Source organism: Leucoraja erinacea, chromosome 11, assembly GCF_028641065.1.
Source record: "Leucoraja erinacea ecotype New England chromosome 11, Leri_hhj_1, whole genome shotgun sequence".
Classification (NCBI taxonomy): Eukaryota; Metazoa; Chordata; class Chondrichthyes; order Rajiformes; family Rajidae; genus Leucoraja; species Leucoraja erinaceus.
In genome coordinates this window covers 34,739,343-34,767,284 of record NC_073387.1, presented here as the reverse complement: position 1 = coordinate 34,767,284, position 27,942 = coordinate 34,739,343, and the positions used below count along the sequence as shown (strand labels likewise).

Here is a 27,942-nt window from a genome sequence, read left to right as displayed (position 1 = left end):
CAAAATATTCAAAGTCTGATTGCATGCAATACTGTACAATGTACATAAAGCAGGTTACTTTTACGATTAAAGTATTTGTTTACCATGCTGAGAACCAACGGCACAATGACAATATGTGAATAAAGCACTTAACAACATATGTAATCTAATTAATTGCTGGCAGTGAGCCAGTGAAGCTGTATTGACCTCCTGGAGTTCTGATATTCATTAACTTCTTGACCAAGTTATAGTGCCTAATGGTGATATTATTCAAATTAAATCTCATATCTCATTCCATTTATATTCAGTACAGTCATGTGATTATGTAAAACTAGAATTCTATGTAGTCAGTTACAGTTTTGCTGATTTTCAATCAAGCTGGAATTTCCCAGATCTATATCTCTTGGCTATATTATTCCAAAACACCCTTAGCCAGGCTTCCCAATTTACCCTTCAAAATCTTGAGCTCCTCTGAAAATATTTTCTTGTCCTAACTTGAACAGACCTGATCACCCATCATCACCAACCTTCAATGGATACTTATTAACTAACATCTTATTGTTATTCTCGATCCTTCTTTCAAATTCTTCAATCCATTACACCTCCCTTTTTGTAATCTTAAAATCTGTAAGCCTCCAAAAGATCCACCATGTTCCTATTCAGGATACTTGCTTGTTCTTGATCATTTTGATGGGGCCTTTGGCTATCAAGATCCTAAATATAGGAATTTCCCCCATTCCCAAGAGTCACACACTACAGGAAAAAAAAAAGAACTTTAGGCCAATTTGTCCATGTTGTCCATGTCCCATCCAAGCTAGTCCCATTTCCAGTGCCTAGCCCCTATCCCCCTCAATGTTCCTATCCATGTACCTGTTCAAATGTCTTTTAAATACTGTTATTGTACCTGCTCATTTGATATACCACCCACTATCAGGGGACCGTTGTGCACTCACAGCCAGACAGAGATTAAGAATCAGATTTCTGATCACAAAGTGACTGTATGTGTGTGTTTGTCGGGCGGGGAGACCCTTTGACAGAAAACAATGAGGATGTTGGTTCTGCGTCTGGGGCTTATCAGTGGGTTTTAACATTGGCTGTTTTCTCCAAGCGATGGGCTTGAAGTGCTGAAAATCATCGCGGGATTGGCGGCATGGGTTTAATGATTTCAGTGCGGTGGGAGACGGTGACGAGATGGGCAGCGCCGTTGCTAGGATCATTATAGATTGCAGTCGGAAGTAGTTGACTTTTAACAAGTCGGGGAGCAGTGGGTTGGCGAGGCGTCGCCTTGTGTGTGTGTGTGTGTGTCTCACGGCGTGGCCATTTCCACACGGTGCGGTTAGAGAGATAAACCGGGCTTGGAGTTTCCCCGATGTGGATCAACGTCCGCGACCAGCCTCTCGTTGCCCAGATTTCTTTTGTGTGGAAAGCAGGCGATGCCCCGGAGATTCCCCTCTGAGCCGCAAAACCTCCCCGTTCGTTTTGTTCCTCTTAAAAACAAAACCAACTCGCTTTCACCCGAGTGGATGGACCTTCTGAAGCCAAGGGGAGAGATCACAACCCTGGTCATATCCACACAGAAATACCCTAGCTCTGCCTTGCGGTAAATGAAAGGAAGTGATGGGAAACAGTGTTCAGAAAACACATGCAGGTAGGAAGCTTTCTCTCTCTCTCTGTCTCTTTCCTTCTCTCCTTTGCTCCCCTCTTCGCTCTCATTCTGTGCGCTACGGGGCTTTAACAACAAGCTGCGAACAGCTAAATGTTTCCCATTCAAATTGGGGAATTAAGTGAATTTGGCATTATTCTGCGATTTGATATGTCTGTGGGTTAAGTCTCGCTTGCTAACGTGTGCCACCCCAGTGAGTGAGGCACATTTCACACAGCCGAGGCTGCGGGCGGGGGTTTCCTCTGCCGGGGATTGTGATGGATGGGTAAAGAAGAGGATTTTCCAAAACCATTCCTGATTTCCAGGCGTTGTCTGCGCTGCGCTGCGCCCAGTATCGGTAGAAGCTGCGCTGCCTCGGGGTCTCTCTCCCACACCCAGCCCCGGCGGCTTGTGAGCCGGTCAACGTGGGCGTAAAACGCAGTCTCTACGGGCAGTTCAGATTCAGATTCAATTTTAATTGTCATTGTCAGTGTACAGTACAGAGACAACGAAATGCATTTCCCAACGGTGAACCAGTTGCCCCGTTTGAGCGCCGGGTACGAGATATAATCGTATTCGGTCGAGAATGGTCAATTATAACCAAAATGAATCTGGATTTATCACCGCCAACCCCGAGGGAGCCTTGGAAACTGGATAGACTCTAAGACCCGGGGCTGTCATATGTGGTTTGATCGCGATTTTTAAGTCCTCGTTGTGTCAATGCACACACTGATAAACAATGAACTTAGATGTATCAACCTCTCGCAGATTAGACACTCAAATCTTTTTCGGGCAGTCACCTCTGATCTTTAGTCAATGCAACGAAATCTAAATAGAGAATCTAGTATAAGACTTTTCCTGACAACCGGTTATTAATGTCACGGTATGGGGCGTTGGTTATAGATATAAAGGTTTGGGGGGGCCTAGGGCGTTTTTTCTCATGTGAAAAGCGGGGGCGAGGGAGTTGGGGTGGGTTTGCATCGAAAGAGATAGGATACTTGAAACCAGTTCCCAGAGCTGTCAGTTGCTGTGTAAAAAAACAAGATTTATTGGTGCCTTTGTACTAAGCTCCGTGTGACAGTTGAATATCTGCTATCTATAGTTGCAGCAACCAACTGCTACGTGGGGGTTTCCACTTGTCAGCTGTCGGAGGGCAGTGGGGGTTTCAGTTAGAGGGTGTTTCATTGCCTTGAACGTCGGAGAAAAGTTCCGAACAGGTGAAGAAGGGATGATGTGTCAGTTGCTACTGACTACCAGCGCTGCGATTATCAACCTTCCTCGCGTAATAAAGCCACGAGGGTGGGGGATGCTCGCCATCTGAAGAAGGCTTATTCAGTATAGCAGCGCCACTTATTTGCAGGAAACAATATTGTTAGAAATAACACTTTCACATTTCATCCTGTACAATATGAAACATGGTATGCCAACCATTCCATGAAGTATTTTCTTTCCAAGCATTTGGCGAAATTAGCACTGCGGGACTTTCTAATTCAAGAATCGCAGTCTCTGAAAACATCAAACTGTCCAAGCTGTCATTAAGGCTGTTCGTTGGAGTTAAACGAACCGTGATATGGCGAGGGTGTGCCCTGGAGGATGTTTAATGCTGTTTCTATTTGAGGGGATGATACAGTCAACATGTGCTCGGCGGGAGCTTCTGGCGGATTAGGAGAAGCGAGAGTGGGTTGGAAGATGGTTGTTATTTTCGTTGCATTGCCGAAGTTTTTTTGTATCTTTAGAGATGTTTGGAATGATTAAAGCAACGTTTTAACCAAACGTACCACGAAGATGTTTACGCGTGAGGGCGCCTTACATTTTGAAATTAACCCTTGTTAGGCAATGATCAGCTGTATTTTCTGATCTTCCACACGTTTTGGGTATATTTTAACTTTTCATTTAGAAAAGCGAAAGTACACATTTTTTAACCAAATATTTTTGGGAATATTTAGGTGCAGAAATATAGGTTATTTTTACACCAGCAGCCAGCTCATAGGTCTGAAGAAGGGTCTCGACCGGAAATATTATCTATTCCTTTTTTCCAGAGATGCTGTCTGACCCGTTGAGTTACTCCAGTATTTTGTGTCTGTTTACAGCTCATAGAATGACCGATTCACCACATATCACCACCACCACACCATTCTCTTACATTTTCCTTTCCTTAACATAAGTGCACATCCTTGTTTGAAAAATATAAGGGGTTGAGCTTCCAGCATTATTTCAGATACTCCAGTAGTCCACAATCCTGTATAGAGTAATTTAAATAGCTCTTCCTTGGGGATGGTAGTTGGGATGAGGGGCATGAACCATTGGGAGAACTTTGGGCAGAGCTCAGCACAAATGAAACCAGGACATATGTCATGGTTGGACCCAACAGTACGGATATGATGGGAGTAGTGAGCAGTTCAGTGGTCCACTTGCAGAGTGGAGCTGGATTACAAAAGTGGAGGAGGGCCAGGTCAGTCAAAGAAGGATACTTAGTTTGCTGCAAAGAAAGGATTGTCCCTCAACCGTTGATTTTAAATTTCCACTGTGGCCCTGCTGATTTGTTTCAGGGACATTTATTCAGCTTAATGTCTCTGAGTAACAATATTGAAATGATTGGCACAAAATGATCTGTCTGAAGAAGAACCCCGACCCAAAACGTCACCTATCGGTGTTCTTCAGGGATAATGCCTGAGTTTCTCCAGCATTTTGTGTCTTTCCTTGGTAAACCAGCATCTGGAGTTCCTTGTTTCTGATATTGAAATTACATTTGTGCCCAATCTATTTTGTAGGGCTTCTAATGAGGCATTTACATTCACTTACTGTGAATGCCAGCAATCTATTTCAATGAGAAAATAGCAACAGAGGGAACTCTTACAGCAAAAAGACAGAACTTTATTTTTGGATTTAGCTGTACTGCTTCATTCTAAAAATTGCTCAAGGAGAGACCAAAAGGCTCCACATGCTCACATCAATATTTTATTCATGCCCTCTGGTGATGTGTCCACACTGACCTGTGGATATTTTGTTGCTGTTTACCTTAACTGAAACCCAGTTTTTCAAGTTACTGACAGCAAAGACCTTTCAACTCGTTTTAGCAAAGCTCATCTGCATACTTTCCATAACTTAATTATGGTGAAAAATAGCCATAACTTTCCAACTGAAATTTATAAAATAGGCATAACATGTTATATAAGATAAATATCAATAAGATATTTTTATCAACAAAAATTTTTTTGGGAAAGTTTATAATATTTTTTTCTCATTTTTTTGTTCAGGTTTAGTAATGTCTTTCAGTAGAGTCACATCCACACAACATCAGATTAAATCATTGGATGCTTCAATTTCAAATTAGAATAAAAGTAAATGCAATGCCATGGAAAAACTATTCAAATATTTAGTCACAGCATAGAAAACGTAACAGCAAAACAACCCTAAATCTATAGGAACAGCACTAATACCAAGAACACCCACCATACAAACACTGTCCAAAAGAAATAATACTTACAATTATTATTGGGGTTACATAATACTTTCTCTAAAATTATGAATATCTTTAATACAGAAGATAAAGAGAAGATGGCTTGGAAATTTGCCTTTGATTACTGATGCTAAAATATCAACTCCCCATATCTCCTTCACCACCACCATGCATGCCAGAGAGGGTTCCATTAATTGTTTAGTGCTGGGTGAAGAAGACAAGTTTCTATCTGATGTTCCACCTGAAGTTTCTACTTGTGAGGACATTTCAAACCAAGGGTCAGAATTCTAAGATAGTCACAATGTATTACACAAAATATTACAGAGAAATTTACTTGGAATTATTGTACCAATCACTGTTGGCACATCAATATTAACACTTCATTGATGTGCACTAGCACGATTTGTGTCTGGAGCTGTATTTAAAGAAAAATAATTGTAGTCAAGGTAAGTTTTTAAGGGAGAAAGGAAAAGATGGCTATATTAGAAAAAAATGGACATGAGGTGGCATGTGCTCTCACTTTCACCATTTCACAAGCTCTCTTTATAGGAGTTATTAGGCAATTTGGCCCATCGAACCTACTCCGCCATTCAATCATGGCTGATCTCTGCCTCCTAATCCCATTTTCCTGCCTTCTCCCCATAATTCCCCACCTGTTCAAATGAAGAATTTCTCTTCCTTAAAAATATCCACTGATGGCCTCCACAGCCATCTGTGGCAATGTGTTCCACCAATTAACTACCCTCTGACTAAAGAATTTCCTCCTCCTCCTTTCTAAAAGTGCGCCCTTTAATTCTGAGTCTATGACCTCTGGTTCTAGGCTCTCCCACCAGTGGAAGCATCCTTTCGGCATCAACTCAATCTATACCTTTCATTATTCTGTAAGTTTCAATGAGGTCCCCCCTCAACTTTCTAAACTCCAGCGAGTAGAGGCCCAGTGCTGTCAAACTCTCATGCTAACCCACTCATTCCTGGAATCAATCTTGTAAACCTCCTCTGGACCCTCTCCAGAGCCAGCACATCCTTCCTCGGATATGGGGCTCAGATTTGCTCACAGTACTCCAAATGTTGCCTGACCAGCACCTTACAGAGCCTCAGCATCTCTGTTTGTGATAATTTGTGAACAATGATTTGTTACTGTACTGTAAATCTTGTGGCATTGGAAGAATAACAATGAACATATATAAGAACTGAAGTAATTGGTATGTGTAGGCTTCATAACCCTTTGATCATGATCTGCCGGTCCATATCCCTCCAAACTTGTTCTATCCATGTACCTGTGTAACTGCTTCTTAAGCATTGGGATAGTCCCAGCATCAACTACCTCATCTGGCAGCTTGTTCCATACACTCATCACCCTTTGCGTGAAAAGGTTACCCCTCAGATTCCTATTAAATCTTTTCCCCATCACCTTGAACCTATGTCATCTGGTCTTCGATTCCCCTTTTCTAGGCAAGAGACTCTGTGCATCTCCCCAATCTATTCATCTCATGATTTTATACACCTCTATAAGATCATCCCTCATCCTCCTGCGCTTTAAGGAATAGAGACCCAGCCTACTCAACTTCTCCCTATAGCTCACACCCTCTAGTCCTGGCAACATCCTCATAAATCCTCTCTGAACCCTTTCAAGCTTGACAATATCTTTCCTATAACATGGTGCCCAGAACTGAACACAATATTCTAAATACGGTGTCACCAACATCTTATACAACTGCAACATGACCTCCCAACTTCTATACTCTATACTCTGACTGATGAAGGCCACTGTGCCAAAAGCCTTTTTGACCACCTTATCTAACTGCGACTCAACCTTCAAGGAACCGTGCACCTGCACCCCTAGATCCCTCTGCTCTACAACACTCCCCAGAGGCCTACCATTAACTGTGTAGGTCCTGCCCTTGTTAGACATCCCAAAATGCAACACCTCACACTTCTCTGTAGTTGGAGTAACTAGTGATGCATGTGTGGTGATTCTTTTTTCCTACCTTTCTCTCCTGCAAGTGTTAAATCCTTTTAGAATTCTCAGCCTGCAGCACATTAGTGAAATCACTGAACATCATCGATGAGCATTGAAGATGACGATCTGGATCTGCTTGAGCAAGGAGTCATTTAAATTCTGTTATCAAGCAGCAAAATGCATTTCCACCTGAACACCAGGTTCTTTTCTTTGAATCATAGAAACGTACAGCACAGACGTGGGCCCCTTTGGCCAACATCCTCCATGCCAACTGTGATGCCTATCTGTGCTAGTCTCATCTGCCTACATTTGGCTGCATCCTTCTATGCCTTTCCTATGGAAGTAAACCAAACAGCTTTTAAACGTTGTATTTGCACCTGCTTCCACTACATTTTCTGGCAGCTCATTCCAGATATTCATCACCCTCTGTGTGAAAATCTTACCCCTTACATCTACTTTAATTTTTTTCTCTCTCACCTTAAAACCTGTGCCTCCTGGTTCTAGACTCCTCTGTCCTATTTAAATTTCTGTAACGACACCCCCTCGGCCTCCTAACTTCCAGTGAGAATAAACCCAACCTTTCCAATCTCTCCTAACAACTACAGCCCTCCATTCCAGGCCACATCCTGGGGGGAACCTCTTCTGCTGACTTTCTATTGGTACCACATCATTACTGCAGTGTGGTGACCAGAATGGTACAAAATACTCTAATGGATCTCTAACCAATATTTTGTCCAACTCTTATGCTGATTGGCTCAGCCCCTGAAGCCAAGCATGGCAAATGGCTTTGCACTATCTTCTTACTTGTGTCACCACTTTCATGCTGCTGTGGACTATTACCCCCAAATCTCTAAGTACATCCCACACTCCTATGGTTTCTGCCATTTACTCTATATGTCCACCCACAATTTGACCTCTCAAAGTGCATTAGCTGGCTCTGGATTAAATTACATCTTTCACTACTACACACCACTGAACTATGTTCTGCTGTATCCTTTTGAGTCTTCTTAATCTAATGTCTACTAGATGGATTGTTTAATGTGGCAGAAAGACTGGGTTTATTCTCAGAGGATTGTTAGCATACTGAGCCACCTAAGACAATATTATGACAGATTACTGCTTTGATTGAAGGAGATAATAAAACAAAGAGGACTTCAGAGAGAATTCCAGAACTTTGGCCCTTGCTTCCAGAAGGTATAGCTGCCAGCCATGGGTGATTCAAATCTGGAATGTGCTTGATGCCAGAATCGGAGGGGAACAAGATGAATTAGGGAGCTGCAGGCAGGATTGCAAGCATAGGTTGGAGCAAGGGATTTGGAAAATGTTTTAAATCTAGGATCTTCTTCTTGGGTAGGCCGTTAGGATTGAGGTTATTTTGTTGGTCCTGCGGTGGCTAATGTAACCAATGTGGGATGTAATGTAACCAATGTGGGATCTTTCACAGGGAGTGGCTAATGGGGTGGACAGGATGGTAGCTTGGAAAATGACACTGACTGACATTGGTCCATCCAGGTATTGCTCAAGCAAGATCTCATAGAGTTTGTGAGAAAATACACTCTTTCCTATGCACCTGATCTATGGACCTGAGTTTGTCAATACCATGTCAAATGCTCCTTTTCCACTCTGTGTGGCCATGAGCCAGGATTTACTAAGGGTGCTCACCTGATAATCTCTTTGAATTACAATGTTTGGAATTGACGCTGCTTGTCTTGCTCATCCTGATTATAACTCGGGTCTCAATTGTAGGTATAGTAGCCTGGAAAAGAACACTGGTCCATCAATGTATTGGTCAAGCAAGAACCAATATAGTCAGTGAGTGAGTACTGAGTATTTTGGATCGAGTTACATTTGAGTTGAACTTGGCAAGTCTAGGGGTAACAAAGGCAGAATACATGGCAGACAAAAATGCTGGAGGAACTCTGCGGGTGAGGCAGCATCTAGGGAGATAAGGAATTGGCTACGTTTTGGGTCGAGAACCTGCTTCAGTCTGATGTCGGGGGGGGGGGGGGGGGCAGGAAAAAGAAAGGAAGAGGTGGAGACAGTAGGCTTGTGGGAGAGCTGGGAAGGGGTAGGGTAGGAGGGAGAATGCAAGGACTATCTGAAATTAGAGAAATTAGGCATAACACATGATTGTTTCGGCATTAGATGAACTAAGACAGATGAGGTTTAGCATTATTATGGTGTTTTAAAATAGTGCAAGATCAATACAGTAACTTTGATGGACACTGGTCTTCCCAAAGTGCTTCAAAGCTAAATTTTCGACCTTTTGAAGTTTAGTCATTTTGTGCCATAGGAAATGCAGGAAATGTAGGTCCTGACAGGATATTCCCTAGGACATTGAGGGAAGTTAGTGTGGAAATAGCCGGGGCTATGACAGAAATATTTCAAATGTCATTAGAAACGGGAATAGTCCCCGAGGATTGGCGTACTGCGCATGTTGTTCCATTGTTTAAAAAGGGTGCTAAGAGTAAACCTAGCAATTATAGACCTGTTAGTTTGACTTCAGTGGTGGGCAAATTAATGGAAAAGATACTTAGAGATAATATATATATAAGCATCTGGATAAACAGGGTCTGATTTGGAACAGTCAACATGGATTTGTGCCTGGAAGGTCATGTTTGACTAATCTTCTTGAATTTTTTGAAGAGGTTACTAGGGAAATTGTCAAGGGTAAAGCAGTGGATGTTGTCTATATGGACTTTAGTAAGGCCTTTGACAAGGTTCCTCATGGAAGGTTGGTTAAGAAGGTTAAACTGTTGGGTATAAATGCAGGAATAGCAAGATGGATTCAACAGTGGCTGAATGGGAGAAGCCAGAGGGTAATGGTGGATGGCTGTTTGTCGGTTTGGAGGCAGGTGACTAGTGGGGTGCCTCAGAGATCTGTGTTGGGTCCTTTGTTGTTTGTCATGTACATCAATGATCTGGATGAAGGGGTGGTAAATTGGATTAGTAAGTATGCATATGATACCAAGATAGGGGGTGTTGTGGATAATGAAGAGGATTTCCAAAGTCTACAGAGTGATTTAGGCCATTTGGAAAAATGGGCTGAAAGATGGCAGATGGAGTTTAATGCTGATAAATGTGAGGTGCTACACCTTGGCAGGACAAATCAAAATAGGACGTACATGGTAAATGGTAGGAAATTGAAGAATACAGTTGAACAGAGGGATCTGGGAATAACCGTGCATAGTTCCTTGAAGGTGGAATCTCATATATAGATAGGGTGGTAAAGAAAGCTTTTGGTATGCTAGCCTTTATAAATCAGAGCATTGAGTATAGAAGCTGGGATGTAATGTTAAAATTGTACAAGGCATTGGTGAGACCAAATCTGGAGTATGGTGTACAATTTTGGTCGCCCAATTATAGGAAGGATGTCAACAAAATAGAGAGAGTACAGAGGAGATTTACTAGAATGTTGCCTGGGTTTCAACAACTGAGTTACAGAGATAGGTTGAATAAGTTAGGTCTTTATTCTCTGGAGCGCAGAAGGTTAAGGGGGGACTTGATAGAGGTCTTTAAAATGATGAGAGGGATAGACAGAGTTGATGTGGACAAGCTTTTCCCTTTGAGAGTAGGGAAGATTCAAACAAGAGGACATGACTTCAGAATTAAGGGACAGAAGTTTAGGGGTAACATGAGGGGGAACATCTTTACTCAGACAGTGTAGCGGTGTGGAATGAGCTTCCAATGGAAGTGGTGTCAGCAGGTTCATTGGTATCATTTAAAAATAAATTGGATAGGCATATGGATGAGAAGGGAATGGAGGGTTATGGTATGAGTGCAAGCAGGTGGGACTAAGGGAAAAAAGTTGTTCAGCACGGACTTGTAGGGCCGAGATGGCCTGTTTCCGTGCTGTAATTGTTATATGGTTATATGGTTAAATGTGCAGACAGCAATTCACCGAAATATGAAACTGACATGTAAGTTGTTTTGCATATTAGATAGACGCCAGAATAATTCCTCTGCTCACCTTCAAAATAGTCATCATTTGCATTATCTGGGACAGCACGTAGGGTCTTAGTTGAATGTCTTGTTCAAACAGTGGCACTTCCAACTGCGTTGGATTTCCTGCGCCATATACTGGAACATTACGTTGTAGGAAGGAACTGCAGATGCTGGTTTGAACCAAAGATAGACACAAAATGCTGGAATAACTCAGTGGGACAGGCAACATCTCTGGATAGAAGGTATGGGTGACGTTTAGGGTCTGAGGAACAGTCTCAACCCGAAACGTCACCCATTCATTCTATCCAGAGATGCTGCCTGTCCCGCTGAGGTACTCCAGCATTTTGTGTCTATTATTGGAACATTACCTTATACATTAGTGCTCTGGATTCTGGGATGGGACTTGATCAAGTTCTTATGACTGAAGAGATAAGAAATCTGAAGAAGGGTCTTGACCCAAAACATCACCTATTCCTTTTCTCGAGAGATGCAGCCTGACCCGCTGAGTTACTGGAGCCTTTTGTGTCTGTCTTAACCATATATAACCATATAACCATATAACAATTACAGCACGGAAATAGGCCATCTCGGCCCTACAAGTCCGTGCCGGATACTTATTTCCCCCTAGTCCCATCTACCTGCACTCAGACCATAACCCTCCATTCCTTTCCCATCCATACACCTATCCAATTTATTTTTAAATGATAAAAATCGAACCTGCCTCCACCACTTCCACTGGAACCTCATTCCACGCAGCTACCACTCTCTGAGTAAAGAAGTTCTAAGAAATTCTAAGAGTTAAGAAATCTAGTCTGGCTGACAGCAAATATTTAAGATAGTCGTTTGAATAGACAGTTAACAACTCATCCCTTAGTCAATTTGACAACTGGATAATGAGGCTATCTGAAGCTCTCTTATAGGCAGTCCAAAAAATACAGTTTGTTCAACACAGGCTACTAAATAGAGGAAGCACAGGCATCATAGGCCCTTGAGATCTTACTGGTGGAGGGTGGAGGTATAAAGGGGCTAGATGAAAGTTATTGAAGAGTTGAAGGGCTTGTAAGGTGTCTCGGATATAGATCAGAAGGGAATGGTCAAGGGGGATAGGATGGAATCAAGGTATGTGGAGATGAGTTCTGTGGAGCAGGAGCACGGAGAAACAATGGGTCTGCCATGGCGGTCCTGTTTGTGGAAATTTGGAAAGGAGATAGAAGCGTGCAGTGCAGGGCTGGGGAACTATAAGGTTCAAGGCTGTGGAGGGGAGATTGCCAGAGGTGATGAGATGTGGACAGTGTTTATCCATTTCTCTCCACTGATTCTGCTTGACCCACTGAGTTCCTCTCTTTGCATTTCCGCAATAGCGATATAGTCTGTGGGGAACAGATAACTATTACCATAAAACTTGATAGTCACTAACTCATTCTCAGCATGTCCTTGCAAACCTCAGTTTTGTACTCAAGACCAGCGACGGACAATCTAGCCGACTGCGAAGCCTAAGACACGGAGTCCCCCAAGGATCGGTACTGGCCCTCATGCTCTTCAATCTCTATATCAGCGATCTGCCATGCACGACCTCGCACCAGTATGGATACGCAGATGACCTGGCCCTACTGCATTCGGACAGGAGTTGGTCAAACGTGGACGATGTGCTCTCAACGGATATGGAACTTGTCACGGGTTACCTTAAGAGACTAAAACTGAGTGTGGCAAAAGCCACCACAACAGCCTTTCACCTGAACAACAAGGAAGCTCATCACCCTCAATGGGTCACCCCTAGCCTATAACCCATTTCCTACATACCTCGGGGTGAGCCTAGATCGGCAGCTGACCTGAAGCTCTCTGTGCTAAAGTCTCGGTGCAGAACAACCTCCTGCGTTGCTTGGCTGGATCGTCATGGGGCGCCAGGACATCTACTCTCTGAACCAGTGCTCTTGCACTTGTGTACTGCGCCGCTGAGTATGCCGCTCCAGCATGGTGCCGCAGTGCTCATACTAGCAAGCTAGACGCCATCTTCAACAACACCATGCAGATCATCAACTGCTGCCTACGCCCTACTCTGATGCATCTTCTGCCAGTGCTCACCCGCCAAGCTTCGGAGAGAGTATTTCACTCACAGGCTGGAGTGCAAGGCCCCGTCAAACACCAAACATCCTTTGCACCAACTCGCCCAGGATTCACAGCAACTGGGACCTCAACGCCTGTCATCTCATCGCCCCTTCTCCCGTCTCTCTGTGGCTCTGGTTTCAACAAACTAGGAGCATGGAGAACCAGCTGTGAACAGACTTCACGACCTCCACAATTCACTAGTGTACCGATCAGCACGCCCCACCCGGCTCGGAACTGCCCCGCAAAGAGTGGGTCGCCCTGAACTGGCTCCGCACTGGGGTCGTCTGGTTCAACGCCAACATCTATCGCTGGGGGCTGCGTTCATCAACAGCTTGCATGTGTGGACCAGTCCACCAAACAGTGCAGCACGTCATTTTCGACTGCGCTGTCCTCCGCCGCCCGGTGGAGGGGTAGACCTCACTGCCCTCAACAACAGCACATTTAATTGGCTGCAGCGCCTGTAGGGCGTTACATAACCTCTGCTGCCTCAAATGCAAGAAGCATAAACATTGTCAGCTTTGTTTCCAGATCATTATAGCTGTTTGAAGTTAAATGTTAACAAACTTTTAGATTGTTAGAATATGTAAATAGTTTTTTCCAATACTCTGTGTTAGAATAAAGCTGGAGTGCTCAAGGATATTGGCGAGGAAAATGGCAAAGCGTTCGCTACAGTATCAGCTGCTGTTCTCAGACATTTCAGATTCAAAGATTCAGATTCAATTTAATTGTCATTGCCAGTGTACAGTACAGAGACAACGAAATGCATTGATCTGCACTACGGAATTATTTCACAGAGACGTGTAGTTGAAGCTTCCACTGGAAATTCTGGTGGATGACCATGCCAGTAACCTTTGATTTTTTTACAATTTTAACTGTAGAATAAAAATTACATTTACAACTTGCTGATAACCTGCAGTTGTATTCTAATTGTGTTTTGTACTATTGTCCTAATTTTTGCGCAGTCAGTTTTTCTTTTTGCTGTCACATAGACTTTTAGGTATGATTTATGCATGTTATGTTTTGTGTGTTTGTTTGGATCTGTGTGCTTGTGAGGCTGCTGCAGGCAAGATTTTCATTGTACCGTACTTGTGCAAATGACAATAAACTCAACTTGAGTTGACTATCTGTTCCATTTGACCTGCTGCTCTAACATTAATTCTGTTGACCACAAGTCACTTAGTAACTGCTTGTAGAGACCATTCACTTGTTACTGTGTGGGCAGCCCAACAATGCCTTCTATTCATCAACTAAAAGTCACTGACATGCCTTTACATGCACCAAAGTGTAATTTACTATAAAGACATAAAATGACTTGGCAGCAAAGTTGGAGTATGTCGAAAAACACAAAGTTGAAAATACAGTTCTTTGATTGGATTTCACTAGAGCATTTGAAACAGTGCTGTGTACCATAAGCTCTAGCTTTCATATTTGTTAAATTAATTCCTAATTATTAAAATGATGGTCCTTTCTTGAAAATGAGAAAAAGTGCAATGTTCTAACCAACCATATCGAGATTAGACATCATAAACCATTTCAGCTGGAGGGGATTTTTTGTTTAAAGCTATAAAATGTTTATGAAATGAAAACATGTTCTGGCATTTAAGATACAGCCGCCTCTTTGTTGTTTTTAACAAAGAGCAACGCTGGAGCTGCTGAGACAAAGGAAAGATTGGAATGTTAATGGAATAGCCATTGAAAGTAATATCCATAGCTATTTGGGACAATGTGTAATTTCTTATCTAGCTTCAGTTTTCCTGTTAACCATTCACTGGGGACATAGTGCTTTTCTTGTGCGGATAAAATGGAACTAGTAAGAATTTGCTTTTGGGTGACTTGAGGCTAGTTAAGTTGGCAACTCTACCAGTCAATCTTGCATGCTCCATCAGCTATCACTACCCCATCACCATTGTTCTCCTTGCAACCAACCAACTTCTAGCCCATTATCACCATCAAATTAGATAAAGGGTACACTGCACCAAATTCCTATAAACACAAGGAATAAAAGAACAAGCATCATTCAGAGTTAATCAGAGGGAGAAAGAGATGTGGCCTGAGCATTTATTTAAAAACACGAACTGATCAAGTCAAGTATGAGGCACGAGAAACTGCAGACGGGTATACATTACCCAACTGTGAGTCGTTAGTGGTTCAATTGTCACATATGCAACTGCACAGTGAAATTCTTTTAACACATGCAGCCTTTGTCTGAATATGTCGTTTTGGATCAGGACCCTTCTTGACTGGTTGAAGAAGGGTCCTGACCCACAACATCATCTGTCCATTTCTCTCTTTAGATACTGACTGACTCGCTGAATCCATCAGAATTTGGTAAATAACCAAATGACTGGCCAAACTCAAATATTTTAATCTCAGGCTAATTATTTTTTGACATCACATAGGAGGAATATTTGATGATAGTTTATAGTAAGAGAGAATTGTTATAACATCATCGGTAAGTATTTTTGCTGACTTTAAACTAAGACAGCTTTGCATCTGGACATGCCTCACTAACTTCTTCATCAGTGTGTCTCTCAAAAGATCGCAAAAGTGAAAGGAGCAAGACTGCTCTTCCATTTATTAAGATCATAGATGATCTTATTTTTGTTCCATCTTACATTTCCTATCTGGTTCCCATAACAGTTGATTCTTTTCAGATTTCCCCATGTCTTGAATGTACGAGCAAGACTATCTTCCCTTTTTTGAACCTCAGAGAGTGTAGGGCCATTCTGTTTTATCTCTTCACCAAAGATAAAGTCTTCATATCAGAAATCAATACAGACCTTTTTCAGCACTGCCTCTAAAGAAAGTATGTCCTTAAATTAGACTAAAACTGTACCCTGTATTCCATGTCAGGTTACCAAATCTTGCACTTAATTCCCCGACATTGAAATTGGAGAAATTATTGTTTTGTTTTGTTATTGAAATTATTGTTTTGACACAATGTTAGTTCAGATAACAACTAGAACATCATGTTGCACATACTGAGTAGATATTAGACACCAGAGGTAAAATTGAGTGTGTAATTAAGACAGTACCTTCATTTGAGAGTGACCAGTGTTGCTTTATCAAGGGAAGGTCTGTGGTAGACTAAATATGATGCAATCATTCATATTAATTTAATACTTTGGATATTCATAATCAACATAAAGTCCTTAAAGTAATCATTCATGATATGGTGAAAAAGGCCATAATAATTGATACAATACTGCTGCCTATTTAAATCTTACTAGTGACTTCAAGATTCTATAAAGTTACAGATGTTTCAGCTTCACATTGTGCATTCTCTCTCTATTCTTTGAAAACATTGACAATTTGCAATTGAATCAATAAATTGTTTTTTTCTACGGTCTTCTCAAATATTGTCACATTCTTGTATCGCTGTTTGAAACTGCATAATTCTGAATGTGGGTGATTGTGGTTAATTTACAAATTAACTTTATTCCAAAGTGAAAGCACCATTAGCCCAACACTGCAAATACATTTTCACCACTTAGCTGGCATAGTTAAAAATAAAAAGATAGTCTACGATGGATGTGATAAACTGGAACTTGAAAACTGATTTATGCAAATGTCTAGGACAGATTACTGCATGTGATGCTGCTTTTATTGATGATATTCAGTGACAGAATTTCCCGACCTAACACGGTGGTGAATCTTAGAATAAATGTTTCCTGTTAGTCATAAAAGCCCTGCTTGATGTTTTAAAACACCACACCGTACAAAGATGTTTTCAGAAATTCTTTGCTCTATCCCCCTGAACATGTATCCCATCACGTGAGAAGGCACTCTGGGTAGATTAGGCTGTACTAATACAAATACAAGATGATGGATTTCTGAACTGCTTGAGAGTTATGTAATGATTATGAACAAAAAGTTTGAGCAACCATGAACAAAATTAGATTTTCAACAAATAGTGGTTTTATCAAGATTTATTATAGTGCCATTTATAACAGGCTAGTAATCCAATGATAATATGCTATTTCATTGGGAAAAAATAGAAAACAATGGTGTTTTTAAATATAAATCTGTTTTTTATCATTGTGGATTGTAGGTTTAATGACATTTTGTTTTCTTTGGAATATGAAATCTCTCCTCAGCATGTTTTTAGCTGAAAGTCCTCACAGTTAAAGCTGACAGTTTCCTAAAATGCTTTCTTAATTTGTTTACTCTATAATTTTCTTCAAAAAATGCTGACTATATAAATGTCCACCGAGAATAATTCCAACCATTGGGGTTAAACTATTGTAAATATATGTTACAGTTACTTCTCATAATAATTAGGTAAAATTGCTAACACAAATGTTTATTATTCAACTTTGGTATAATAAGCTTAATTTGCATGGTGGTCAAGGCTTTGAATGTGTTGCAGCACTGGCATATTTCCATTTTTTGTTTTACTTCAAGAAATATTGTTTGCTTGCTTTACAGAATTGATAATTAGGTAATTGGTTGGAAAATAAATGGAAATTAAGAGAAAATGGGGAACAAGGGTAAGAGGTTGTTAAATAGATCTAATAATGTGATATTTTGAGCCGCAAATGCAAAATCCCGAAATGCATGTGCACTTTCTAATACCTATAAAAGGTGAGTGGAAAGAGACTATCTTTGTGGAGCATCGTGTGAGAATAAGAAGTAAAATTCCTGCGACATTTGATATCCTTCAGCATAGAAGCCTCTATTTGTGAACATAAGCTGAGCCCTTCAGTGCTAAACGTCCAATGTAAACACTTTCTGCCCTCGAGGACTTTTGGTTTTGTTCTGTTTGATCTTCTCCTATTTCTCCCCAATTGTTCCTTCACCTCTTTGTTTTTGTGTTTGACACCACAAAAACAATTCAGAATAATTTTCAACTCTCAGGAGAACAGCCGAAGCGGACTGGCAATGTGGCATGTAGTTTTGTGTGCTTGTCACCATAGCACACATTTGAATTCCAGTGATACTTGGCTTACTAATGAAGGGCTGGCACTTTGGGGTGAGGTTGGCAATGGTGCAGAGGGTGGGAGACTGTTGGGTAGTCTTGTAAAAGACGGACATTCTAAGCTTCTAGATAGATTTTACAGCAGTACAAAAGTTTATGATAAAGTTAGACGGTGCCCATTTTGAAAAGCCTATTATGGTGTAGAATAGGGGACTTATAGAGTTACATTTTCTGTTTTTAATTAGTTTATTCTATTTCAATAGTGACTGAAGACAGTTAGTTGGTGGAGATTGATATCCTTATCCAAAGAGAGCAGTAACACAACATTTCTAGAATTTAGAAAATAATGAATGTTTGCCAACATCTTGGAACCAGATAATTTGGCATTGTCCTCGTCGAGTAAAAGTGACCTGAAAAAGAGATAAAGCATGTACATTGCTTGGGGTTTTAATATGACACAAAAGCTAACTTGTATTAAAAGTAATATATTATTCTTAAGTAAAAAGAGGCTTAGTCTGATCTCCAACCAATATCTTACTTTGCTTTAGGGGTTTTTCCTCTGCTTCATTTCTCATAATCTGAAAACTCTGCCTTTAATATTTGCCACAGATACGTTGACAAATTGCTGCTCTATCATTTCATCTCAACATTCAGCCTCCTGCAGGAGAATATGTTAGATGCCCGTCAAGATTTTCCATTGTCTTAAAATGCACGCGTAGTCATGTAACTGGAACAGACTAAAACCTAATTTCTGTTCTTTCTCATGATCCTTTATCATGAGATGTTACCTATTTGCTCTGATTAATGGATCATAGACTGGCAAGACAAATACAGTTTTGCACATGATTTCATGACGTTACTGTTTGAAGTAGACTTATATTGAAGATGTGAACATTATTTACCAAGTTACTAAGGAGACCATGAATCTGGAATAAAAACAGAAAAGGCAATAAGCATTCAGCAGATCAGGTACCATCTGTGGATTGAGAAACAACTGAAAGTACGGATCAATTGCTTTTCATTCCCAAGTCATCCGCAATGCTAGTTTGGTGGGGTACAGTGACAGTGCAATGGTTAAATGACCAGACAAGTAATCTAGCCAACCAACCTGAGACCCAAGTTCACGTCAAGTTATGAAACTTAATTATGTGGTTAAGAAACATTGTTGATCACAAACCCAATAGTTTGTCAGAAGAAAACCCATCTGGCTCCCAATGTTCTTCAGGTGAGGAAATCTCTCACTCTTATCCTGTTTGGTCTATATGTGACTCAGATCCGCAACATTGTGGTTGACTCTCAAGTGTCCTCTAAAATGTCAGAGCAAACTCTTTTCAGAGCAATTTAAGCAATTGGCAATAAATACCGGCCATGTTACTGGTCCCATTTCCAGAAAAGCGAATATATATCTTTGAAAATCCAATTATCTTGTATTTATCAGAACCATTCCAATGTAATTCGCTGATCTAAACTGTCTTGCTACCTGAAAATGCATCTGATCTGCTGTGTATTGCGCCATTTTAGATTTTAATAAACATTATTTATAACATTACGAGACAAAACAGCAATGCTAAATTCATTTTTGTAAGCTAAGCATTACAACCCTGGCCATAATGTTACATTTATTAATATTTTTATCCTGCTATCCCAAATGTCAGTGTAATTGTTTAAATGAATTCTAAATACATGCGTATTATGAGCAGACTGACTGTCTCCTGACTCATTTTGAAACTTGGTAAGAATAGATCAGCCTTCAATTAATAAAAGACGTGTGCTATCACAGCAGAATCTCCTGTAGATACTAATAGATTTTCACCCTTATATTTTGTGCACGTGCCATGATTCACTCAAGTCCATTTCTGCCATTTTGCATTTTTTAAATTTACTACATCATTTGCAATGCAAAAGAAAATTACTCCATACAATACGTGCACTTAGATCCCAGATGTTTCCTTTTGCATGCTTCTGTGGTAAACAAAAAAGCATTCTCTAGTTGTCAGATTTTCCATCAAAACAATATGAATTAACAGCAATTTTTCTTGAGATCAAATTAGTTCTGTAAAAGTGCAGCTCAGGATTGGTAGACCCCAGGCAGGAGCGGTAGTGTTCCTGTTTATTATTGTGTAGCAGCGCTCCCAAATTAGATATTGGAGACAATTAGATATTCCTGCCTCCATACTCCTATGCAAGATACCACATATGAGGAAACCGTGCATACACAACCCAAGCTATTCAATGTTTTAATATTTGAGTAAACGTGTCCTGAAATACCATGTAGGATTTTCCAAGAATTGGCCAGACTTGTTGGCATTACTTTTTGAAATGTTTAAAAGTTTGCAACCCAATAGTTCTTTTATCAGTTTTTTAAACTTGTCAATTTCATGAAGGTAACTGTAATGTAGTACGTTTGTCTTAGTACCATACTAGCAAGATAAGACCATTAATGGGAAGGGTCAGCTGTGATATTCTTTTTCGTTAAGCTTGGCTTCAGAACAGGAACATTAGTTTGAAATATTAGCTTATAATTTTCTAAAAAAAAATCTTTTTTTTAAATCTAAAAATTATTATTATTTGTATAATTTACCATTAAAATTAGCTGCAACAAACATATAAAAGGTGACCAGAGCAGTGCTTTGGAAAAAAAAAAGCTCCTTTATTCTTGTGGTTAAGTTTTCTTTGTAATTACTAAAAAATCACCTAATTTTTAAAATGCTTGTAGGAAAATATTCACGAAAATATGTTTTGCCTTCAAATTTGTAAATGGCAAAGAAAGAGCAGTAAAGTTATGCATTAACAAAGGCATTTTTCTGCAGGGCTGAATCTTTTTTGTAGTTAAACAAAAGCTGTCTTCTTATTAAAAATCTTTTCACAACGTGGTTTCTGCTTCATAACATCCCTGGCTAAATATTATTATTAGGAATTGCCAACCCATGCAAACTCCTGTAACCTCCTTGTATTGTGAATGCATTATTGTAATTAGCAATTATCTCCCCACCCATATCATCCTATAAGAATACTGTTTGGTTTAAATGTACACTAAATGTGTAAAGGTGAAAACTAACAATCAGGTTATGTTCATGAAATTGAACCTTTTTATGAAGTTTACATAGTTCACCATCTGTTTTTCCGGGATGGAATTTTCAATAGAGGCAAATCTATTACAAAAATGCTGTTTGACAATGACACTGTTAACTTCCCAACTCACTTACAAAGCACGTTTTTTGTACACTGATTTGCCACTTGAATGGAGGTCAGTTCTTTAATGTGATCTGAGTTAATACTGCTGAAATATTGTCCGTTCTCAGCTGGACTCTTGTGAGGGAAAAGCATTGTTTATTTGCATTCTAGTAGGTTTGCTGAGAACAACAATGTTATATTGTTTAGACAACTACAGCCTTGCTGTCTTACTGATTCTCGGCAACATCTAATCCAAGGAGATTTTTGAACATGCAGAAAATGGAAATGGAAAAATAAACTAGCTAGTTTGCCTGCAATGAAATGGATGGATATCATATTTGTCGTTTGCAAATAAAAGCAAATTAATACCAATCTATTTTGGGAAAAGGAAGCCGATTTGTGGCAGAATGTATAGGATGTTAAGAGAGGTTACCAACCGAGGGCGTTGAGTATATGGAACAGGCTGCCAGAGGAGATAGTTGAGGCAGGTAATTTAACAACATTTAAAACCTTTTGGACATGTACATGGGTAGGAAAGGTTTAAAGGGATAAGGTCCATATAGTGTTGATGGAGCATCGTAGTCACCACGAGCAAGTTATGCCGAAGGCCTTGCTTCTGTGCTGTGTGACTATGCCTGTATCTTTGATATTTAATGTTATCATTGGCTCTCGCTGTAATTATATACCAAACTAAGGAAATGTCACTGAATCGGCATTTAATGTTTCTGTGTTTTATTTAACAAATTCTCATGATTTACATTTAAAGATTAGTAACTTAAAGTCATTGTTCAGTTAGTACCCAATAAATATTCAAATTTTCATGATCATTAAGAGCTAATTATGTACAAATATTTACATAATTTCTTCTTTAATACACGTGTTATGAATAAATGCGATAATTGTAGTTTTGTGTATTTTCCACTTCCATTTACATAGAAACATAGAAGACCATTCGGCCGTTCGAGCCTGCACCGCCATTCAATATGGTCATGGCTGATCATCCAACTCAGTATCCTGTACCTGCTTTCTCTCCATACCCCCTGATCCCTTTAGCCACAAGGGCCTCATCTAACTCTCTCTTAAATATAGCCAATGAACCTGCCTCAACTACATTCTGTAGTTGAGGCACAGATTCACCACACTCTGTGTAATTTTTTTTCTCATCTCAGTCCTAAAAGATTTCCCCCTTATCCTTAAACTGTGACCCCTTGTTCTGGACTTCCCCAACATCGGGAACAATCTTCCTGCATCTAGCCTGTCCATTAAGAATTTTGTAAGTTTCTATAAGATCCCCCCTCATTCTTCGAAATTCTAGTGAGTACAAGCCGAGTCTATCCAGTCTTTCTTCATATGAAAGTCCTGACATCCCTGGAATCAGTCTGGTGAACCTTCTCTGTACTCCCTCTATGGCAAGAATATCCTTCCTCAGATTAGGACATCATTCTCATTCTAAACTCAGTGGGAGCAACAGGTTTATTGCAGGTCAGATTCTTATAAATATTTAGAAACCAGTTGTCCATATATCTTTGTCAATAACTTCTAGCATTGCAGTAGCTAAAACCAGGGTCTTGTCCTTATGGCTACCATTAGACATGCCTGAAATATGCAGGTTGTCATCTCATTATGTATGCTTGAAACTGGATTAGTTTAAAGACATTTTCTTTCATCATGTCATTTGTAACCCCTGTCTTATTATTCTGCTGAAGGGAGTCAGTTTTCTTTTTACAAAGTTGTACCTGTCTTTACAAATCTCCCATAAACTGTAGACAACAACTGGTCTAATGTCAACGAGGACCTGAAAAAAAACTAATATCAGTGCAAAAACAGAATTGGAGAAATTTTCCAATCGAAAGCCAATATTTTCCAGGACCTAATAAGTTACATCACACAATTTTGAAAGAGGTGGCTATGGAGATATTTAATCTACTGAATTATTTTATTTTAGATTCTAGAACTATTCCCACAAAATTGGAGGTAGCAAATGTATCCTCACTGTTTAAGAAAGTACGGTGAGTGAGGAGTGGGAGCTATACACTATTTAGCCTTGGCATCAGCAGTGGGGAAAACACAATATAATTAATTATTAAGGAAGGACACAAAATGCCTGAATAGCTCAGCGGGTCTGGAGAACATGGATTGTTGATAAATGTGGAAACAAAGAACTGCAGATGCTTGTTAATGACATAAAGTCATTAAAACACAATGACACAAAGTGCAGGAGTAACTCAGCAGGCTAGGCAATATCTCAAGAGAACATGGATAGTGACGTTTAGGGTCAACTTCGTCAGACTGATTGTAGGGTGGGGGAGAAAAAAGAGGGAAAGGTGAAGAGGCAGGACAAGGCATGGCAGGTAATAGGTTGACGTAGGCAAAAGGGTTTGTTTTGAAGGCAGACTGTTGGAACAAAGGCCAGAGATAAGAAAGGAAGGTGTGGGACAGGTTTGAAGAGTTGAGAATTGTGAAGCCAGAATGAAAATAGTACAGGGGAGTAGAGAAATAGGTGGGAGTCCAGGGCATAGGGAAGGGAGGGGAGAGAGATGGTGTGAGGGGGGTGGGGGATGTAGCAGGGAGGGACGGGGTTGGGTGAAAGGGGTTTACCTCAGAGACGCTACATGAAATTGGAGAATTCAATGTTGAGTTGTGAACTAAATTGGGTGAAACAGGTTCTGATGAGGGGAAATTTAACACAAATAGTGCAGGGAATCAAAAAGTCTCATTATAAACGGAGAATACTGGAAGGGATAATACAAACGTTAATGTATTTAGAGTTATTGGAAGGAAGAATGGTAAAAAGACAAACTGAAGGCTTCTTATCAGAATATGTGTAACATTCATAAGAAGGTACGTGAATTAATGAAATAGAACTAAGTGGGTGTGATCCAATGCCATTAAATAGCAGTAGCAAATTAAATGTTCCATGATAACCAGTGTAGCAAATTAAATGTTCCATGATACTGCACTTTAAAAGGAGATAGGCAGAACAAAACAGGAGTCTGTACAACTTCAGTATTATTAAGTGGCATAAACGGAGTAAGAATAAAGGATTTTTGTTTGGAGACTACACCCGACTGCAAGAGGTGGAAAACATTGTGGGAAGTTTAATGTAGACCACAAGCACTAGTGGATATGCCGACAGAGTATATATCAGAAAATTACAGGTCCAACAGTTATACCGTGATGATCAAGGACTTTGATATACATGTAGACTAGGAACCCAAAATGGCAGTAATCACATAAAGCGTGAATTCATGGAGTGCATAACAGATGGTTTTCTTCATTTAAAACAAAATTTAAGAATTAACAAAGGGACAGGTTATTTTTGTCCTATTTTTTGTTACAGGAAAGGGACAATGGTCCCTTGCGGGACAATGGTCACATAATGAAATTGATAGTGGTTGAATTTAATCAGAATTTATTCAGGGTGTTAGAATTGGATAAGACACATTACAAAACCGTGATGCGCGAGTTTATAGTAAACTGAGAAATTGCTGTAAAATACATGACTGAAAACAAGCTACGCTAACATTGAATGAATTTATATATAGTTTCCAAAGAAACCCAACGAGAAAATCATCCATTTATGGATTTCAAGAAAAGTTAAAGAGAGTAACAGATCAAAGGAAAAAGCATTAAACGGCAAAAAAAAAAGCAGTAAGGCTGACGACTGGGGAAAAGTTCAGAATTTGTCAAAAGAGACAGAAAATTGACAAGGAAATAAAACGAGAAAGCAAGAATAGGCTTGTGAGAAACAAAAGCAAATTGTAAAGTCATGTATTGTTATGACTGAAAGAAAAGGTTATCTAAAGTTAATGTGGTTCCCTATAGATAGAGACAGAATTATTTGAAATTAACCAATTTCTCTGTTGTTCTAGAGCAAATAAGGAGCAAAAAGATATTAGCAAAAGTAAGATAAAGGCCTTGGAAAAAATAATGACATTTTAGGTTTAAAATCCCAGAGCCAAGTGACTAAGGATTTTGAAGGAGGGCTGTGAATGGAGATAGTGAATACACATTGGAAGGGAAAAGTCTTACCTAAGAATGGAGGAAGTAGACAAACAAATGGGGCGCTACAGGGATTGAGTCTGACGTGCCAATTGATCACAATCGACAACAGTGATTTGAATGAGAGGATAATGCACAATTACTCCAAGTTTGTTGATGGTACAAAGCTGGGTGGCTGAATGGGCTGGGATAAGGATTTGCAAAGTCTTCAGAGATATATAGGAAGGTTAAATGAACAGATGAGTACATGCCCAATGAAACAGAATCTGGGAAAATGTGAAGTCATCCACATTAAAATTAAACATTGATGTTCAAAGGGATCTTGCGAGTCCTTGAACATAAATCGTATTATGTTCAAGTCGTATGCAATTAGGAAGACACAATTATTTTACCTTTTATTGCAAGAGAATGTGTACGCAGGATTGGAGACAATTAGCTCCAATTATGTAGGGATCCTGTTTGTTTATATCGAGATTATTATGTGTATAGGCCTGTTCTCCCAATTTAATACAACTACCTAATAAGTACATACTTGTGAAGGTAGTGCACAAAGGTTGGTTCCTGAGATGGTGGTGTCATATGAGGGATGGTGGAGCAGACTATGCTGAAATGGAATTTGGGATAAACAGAAGTTACCTCATTGAAACAAATTTTTTATGGGTTTGACAGGGTGAAACAGGGAGTTGTTTCCCTTTGTGTAAGAAAGAACTGCAGATGCTGGTTAAAAAAAGGTAGACACTAAATTCTGGAATAACTCAGCGGGCGAGGCAGCATCCCTGGAGAGAAGGAATGCGTGACGTTTAGGGTCGAGACCCTTCGTCAGACTGATGTCAGGGGAGGGGGCGGGACAAAGATAGAATGTAGGTGAAGACAGTAGGACTGGTGGGAGAACTGGTAAGGAGGAGGGGATGGAGAGAGAAAGCAAGGGCTATCTGAATAATTCTTTGACCCGTCCCCTCCCCTGACATGAAAGGATATGGGGCAAGTGCAGGAAAGTATGCAAAGTTATGTATAAGTATGATATGGGATGGTGCAGCGGTTGAGTTGCTGTATTACAGCACTTACTGCGCCTGAGACCAAGGTTTGATCACAACTACGGGTGCTGTCTGTACGGAGTTTGTGCGCTCTCCCTGTGACCGCGTGAGTTTTCTCCGAGATCTTCGTTTTCCACCCACACTCCAGAGATGGACAGGTTTGTATGTTAATAAGCTTGGCATAAATGTAAATTGTCTCTAGTGTGTGTAGTGTGTAGTGTATGATAGTGTTACTGTACGTGGATTGCTGGTTGGTGCGGACTCGGTGGGCTGAAGGGTCTGTTTCTGGGCTGTATCTTTGAACTCTACTGAACAACCATAATCAAGGGGCCAAATGGCAAAAACCTGCTCTAGGTTTTATATCCAATCCTGTGAATAAGATTTAATGCTTGTGTGAATCTAGTTTCTAGTTTCATCAAATTATTATTTTTTTATAGTTAGCGGGCATGACCATATCCTTGAATTTTATTGTATGATACTAATTGTTTGAAAGTGGTTGAAAAATGGGAAAACTTGCATTTTCATATGTTCTTTGATAAATGTGGTCCATCAACTTAATTTTATTTACGTGATGCATAAAATTAATTTACATTCATGAAAATCCTAAATGCCCATAAGAAGGCCCATAATGCTCCTCCGTGAATTGCAATCTTTTTAGTGAAAGTACGCCCACACAGTTTTTTAAGTAGGGTTATGCGTTTATTCATACATTCCTTGCTTCTACCTCATACATTGCAGAGTACACTTGAGCCTCTGTTCACACGGCAATCGCCCTCATGAAAAAAATGTGCAAGTAACGTAAAAGGTAACCAGTCACCTCTGGGGAAATATCAGTTTAGGTTGCAGGCTTGCAAGATGACTGCCATGATTTATCCTGCATAAGTATTTATTAAAAAAAATAAATGCAATTTAATGTTGCCACATACCCTTACTGGTATCAAGGAGGAACTTGATGTGATGATAATAATGCTGATGCTTAGTCCTGCATCTACCTGTTTAGGACTTGTTTTCTTTAATGTGTAGTTATATCAGGAGCATAGAATGCCATGTTAACATCTTTCAGTGGACTTGCAGCAACACTTTCTATATTTTTGCCTGATCTCTCTTTACTGTACATGTAGTTATTTCAATAAGAGTGTAACTCTAGCCACAGATGACAAATCTTTAGCGAGTCTATTCAACAGTTAGATCATAAAATCCTAAGAATTAAGGATAGAAGTAGGTCATTCATGCCTGTTACTACATCCAGTTAGGACACGGGTAATCTTCCATCCCTCAATTCAATGTCCTGCCCATTCCCAAAGCCTTGATATGTTTACTAATTAGAAATCCATGTCAGCCTTAAATACACTCAAGAACTTTGTCCTACAGCTATGGAAAGATGTTCCAAGGACTCACAAACCTCTCAAATAAATTCTTCATCTTGTTCTTAAAAGGGCACTACCTTGTTCTGATCATAACCTCTCTTACTGGATGCTCCCATAAGAACAAACATACTCTGAACATTTACCCTGTTCAGCCTACTAAGCATCAAATGCTTTTCAATAAGATCTCCTCTCATTCATCTATACTCCAGCGACCAGAGTCCCAACCTAACAAACCTTTCTTCATAAAATAACCCATCCATAACCAGGATCATCTTTGGAGAAATCCATGGGAACTGTCGCAGTCATTAGCCTTATTGGTTTGCCTAATACCAATTCTCAAATGGTGATTCCTCAA

The 27,942-nt window shown here is 40.0% G+C and overlaps 1 protein-coding gene across 1 annotated transcript in view; it reads left to right on the top strand.

Moving 5' to 3' along the window:
• Positions 1–1,064: 1,064 nt before the first annotated feature.
• Positions 1,065–27,942, top strand: part of neurl1b (neuralized E3 ubiquitin protein ligase 1B) — a 55,887-nt gene continuing 29,009 nt past the window's right edge. Inside the window, exon 1 of the mRNA XM_055643010.1 lies at positions 1,065–1,627. Within this exon, the coding sequence (XP_055498985.1) occupies positions 1,597–1,627 (31 nt within the window). The 5' untranslated portion in view covers positions 1,065–1,596. The remainder of the gene's footprint in view (positions 1,628–27,942) is intronic.